Below are 3,246 nucleotides of genomic sequence, written 5' to 3'. Positions count from 1 at the left end.
GGATGAGCATTTCTATCTCGCATTTCCAGGTTGTTACAGTTACAAATGATAATAATGAATGAATAATGCACCAGAGTGGTTTTCCAGTTTACTGAAAAAGACATGCTGATTTTTCAAAAATGTGAACCTTTTCTCGGAAACCAAACTTGCCACCATAGGTGGCTGTGAGCATGTGACCATGTTTCCTATACAGTGTCACTTCAGGTTTAGCCAATCAAACGCATTCTTGTCTCTAAAGAGAGGAGAAACCAACGATATTCTGTCATTCAACACAGCAACTTCAACACGATGGCATCTCCATTGTTTGCTCTCTTTCTCACTTGTTTGTTCTTGGGGAAAATGGGTAAGTTCCATTTTTGAAAGTCCAACTTTTATATATTATACTGTGGGATGTTTAGTAATTACACTGACGTATGTCACATTACATTAACTCAACATTTGCTTTTTCCCTCATTTCACTTTAGCTCAGACGACCGGTCCGAAATCCTCAACTGTTCATCAAGAGACACGATTTGTGTCAGTTAAAACTGGGGACGAGTTGACTTTGCAATGTTTCTATGAAGGTGAAGTCGCTGTAATGCTTTACTGGTATAAACAAACTCTGGGACAGAAACCAACGCTCATCTCTACATATCATAAATATAATGTAAATTATATTTTTCATGATGAATTCAAGAACAATTCACGCTTCACACTGGATATGGAAAATGGTAAAAATCACCTAAAGATCACAGATTTGCGTGTTTCAGATTCGGCTACTTACTACTGCGCAAGTAGCGATACATATACATATATTGTTAAATTTTTGGAGGGAACCTTAGTCGATGTAGAAGGTTCAGGTTTGAAGGTCCCAGCTACGGTCCATCAGTCAGCATCTGAGAGCATCCAGCCAGGAGGCTCTGTGACTCTGGACTGTACAGTACACACTGGGACCTGTGATGGAGAACACAGTGTTTACTGGTTCAAGAACTCTGAAGATTCTCAGCCAGGACTCATTTACACCCATGGAGGCAGGACTGATCAGTGTGAGAGGAAACCCAACACACAAACACACACCTGTGTCTACAAGCTGCCGATGAAGAGTCTGAATCGTTCTCATGCTGGGACCTACTACTGTGCTGTTGCCTCATGTGGACACATTCTGTTTGGAAACGGGACCAAGCTGGAGTTAGAGGGTAAGGAACTTTCTAGAATATGCTGTCTAATCTGATGGGTAGTAACAAGTAGAAAGTAATTTCCCCATTATAGGATTTTTCTTTGGGGAGGTTTTTGTCTATCTGAATCGAGGCTGTGAGGAGGGTGTCGTATGTTGTAGTGATTGTAAAACCCTTTAAGGCAAATTTCTGATTTTGGCTATATGCATAAAATTGACTTGACTAGTCATTTTAACTTACCAACTGAACGTGGGATAAAAACAGTAAATATACTGAAAGTCTGTCTCTCTACAGATGAGGCGGACTCTCCTCTTTTAGTGTATTTCTTGAGTGCAGCTTTGGCTTTCACCACCATCCTGAGTGTTTTACTGCCTTTCTTAATGTACAAGGTGAACAAAAGAAACAGCTGCCAAACTGCAGGTAATTGGTACTTTTTCTATCTGGCAGATTGTGTTCACTGAATTTAGCTTGTAAATTAAATGTTTTCTGTGTTCTACAACCAGTCAACCACGCAACATTTCCATCTCCCTCCACAGCGAGTGCAGAGGTGTGTACAGTTTTCACCTTTTCATTAAAAAAAGAATTGCATCACAATTAACTGTGTTGTCGACATAATTTTTGTGAGGAACAATAATTTGTGATTTTTTTAATGTATATTTTGTTACCAGGGTTACCAAGATGCAGACAACCTCCATTATGCTGCTTTAAGTGTCAACCTGCCCAACAGATCAAGAAGACCGCGGAACAACACCAACGATGAATGTGTGTACTCCAGTGTCAAGCAGTAGAACTGGACATTATTTCTACGTTCTGAGTAAGATGGCAGATTCTTCTTATAATCTCTTTGATTATGTACATACATAGATGTAGATTTTTAGATAAATATGTGCATCTTTTATTGGTCCAGGATGTAAAGAGTGAAGAGAAGACTGATAAGTTGGACAGAGTTATTAGTAGAAAGAGAAGTTTAAATGATCTATGTTGTTCTATGAGACTGTGTTAACTGTTGTTAATTGGCCCTTCTCCAACACTCCTGTTGATTTGCAGATGACATTTTAGAGAATAATTCATCAAACAAAGAAAGTTGATGTCAGTTCATTTAGAAAGCCAGATTGATTAATACTGTACAACAACCTGGGGTCTCATTTATAAACGTAGTGTACGCAGAGAACAGGGCTGAAAACGTGCGTACGCCACTTCCCACGCAAAGGTTGTGATTTATAAAAAACAAACTTGACAGGAGAATGTGCGGTCCTCCACACAAACTCTGACCCATGGGTACACACATTTTGGAGACAATGGGCCTCATTCACCAACCGTTCTTACGAAGAAATGTGTTCTTAAACCCTTCTTACGCACTTTTTACGAAGATTCTGGCATTCACTAATGTTTTCTTAACTTGGATTTGTTCTTAGCTAAGAACAAAATCTACGAACACTGAAAAGCACTCTTACGCACATTTGAGTGATGACAATTTGCTCCAAATGATTGGTTACTGCATTTTATTTAATTCTACAGTCGTTTACAATGATAGTATTGATATAAAAAAAATCATATTAAGCAAAAAAAAAACACTAACACTGCAATTTACATCAGCAATTAAACTAATTAAATCCTGCGTTATTTGGTGATTGATCGCTATTTATAGGGCCAAAATGCAGTGGTAGAATGTAACAAAGTACAAATTCGTCGCAACTGTACTTAAGTACATTTTTCACGTATCTGTACTTTACTTAAGTAGACTCAATAGTGCATAGCTTACTTTTGACTTTTACTTTGTTACATTTTGCAGCAATTATCTATACTTTCTACTCCACTACATTTCTACAATGTTCCGTTTTCAGTTTCCCCCCCCCCTGCCAAAACGTCTTCCTGACCGTCACACGTTTGTCTGACCAGTAAAGTTTGGTTGCCGTAGATACTGTATATATGGGGCACCGCTGATCCAAGCCGGCTGGTGCTGCAGAGCCCGGTAATACCCTCGGTAATACAGCCTCCGGTAAAAGTGAAAATGAAAACGTTTGTTTTTATTATTCCCGTTTTTAAATCGTAGTTGCTATATCTATTTCTCACCACAGCGTCGTTTACTCCT

The 3,246-nt window shown here is 38.8% G+C and overlaps 1 protein-coding gene across 1 annotated transcript; it reads left to right on the top strand.

Moving 5' to 3' along the window:
- The first annotated feature begins 288 nt into the window (after positions 1-288).
- LOC120572422 lies at positions 289-1,972 on the top strand. Its single transcript, XM_039821716.1, has 5 exons — positions 289-343; positions 465-1,175; positions 1,449-1,574; positions 1,658-1,701; positions 1,823-1,972. The coding sequence occupies exons 1-5, from the start codon at positions 289-291 to the stop codon at positions 1,940-1,942; spliced, it is 1,056 nt and encodes a 351-aa protein (XP_039677650.1). The 3' UTR covers positions 1,943-1,972.
- The last annotated feature ends 1,274 nt before the right edge of the window (positions 1,973-3,246 follow it).

The sequence above is a fragment of the Perca fluviatilis genome, chromosome 14 (genome assembly GCF_010015445.1).
Source record: "Perca fluviatilis chromosome 14, GENO_Pfluv_1.0, whole genome shotgun sequence".
Taxonomy (NCBI): Eukaryota; Metazoa; Chordata; class Actinopteri; order Perciformes; family Percidae; genus Perca; species Perca fluviatilis.
Note: the sequence above shows the minus strand (reverse complement) of the source record. Positions and strands in the feature narration are given on the sequence as shown.

Excerpts from the sequence above, each read along its gene's own strand:
- LOC120572422 (XM_039821716.1), top strand. The coding sequence starts at position 289 with ATGGCATCTCCATTGTTTGCTCTCTTTCTCACTTGTTTGTTCTTGGGG. Across the intron at positions 344-464 it reads TTTGTTCTTGGGGAAAATGG|CTCAGACGACCGGTCCGAAA; the intron begins GTAAGTTCCATT and ends ATTTCACTTTAG. Across the intron at positions 1,702-1,822 it reads CCTCCACAGCGAGTGCAGAG|GGTTACCAAGATGCAGACAA; the intron begins GTGTGTACAGTT and ends TTTTGTTACCAG.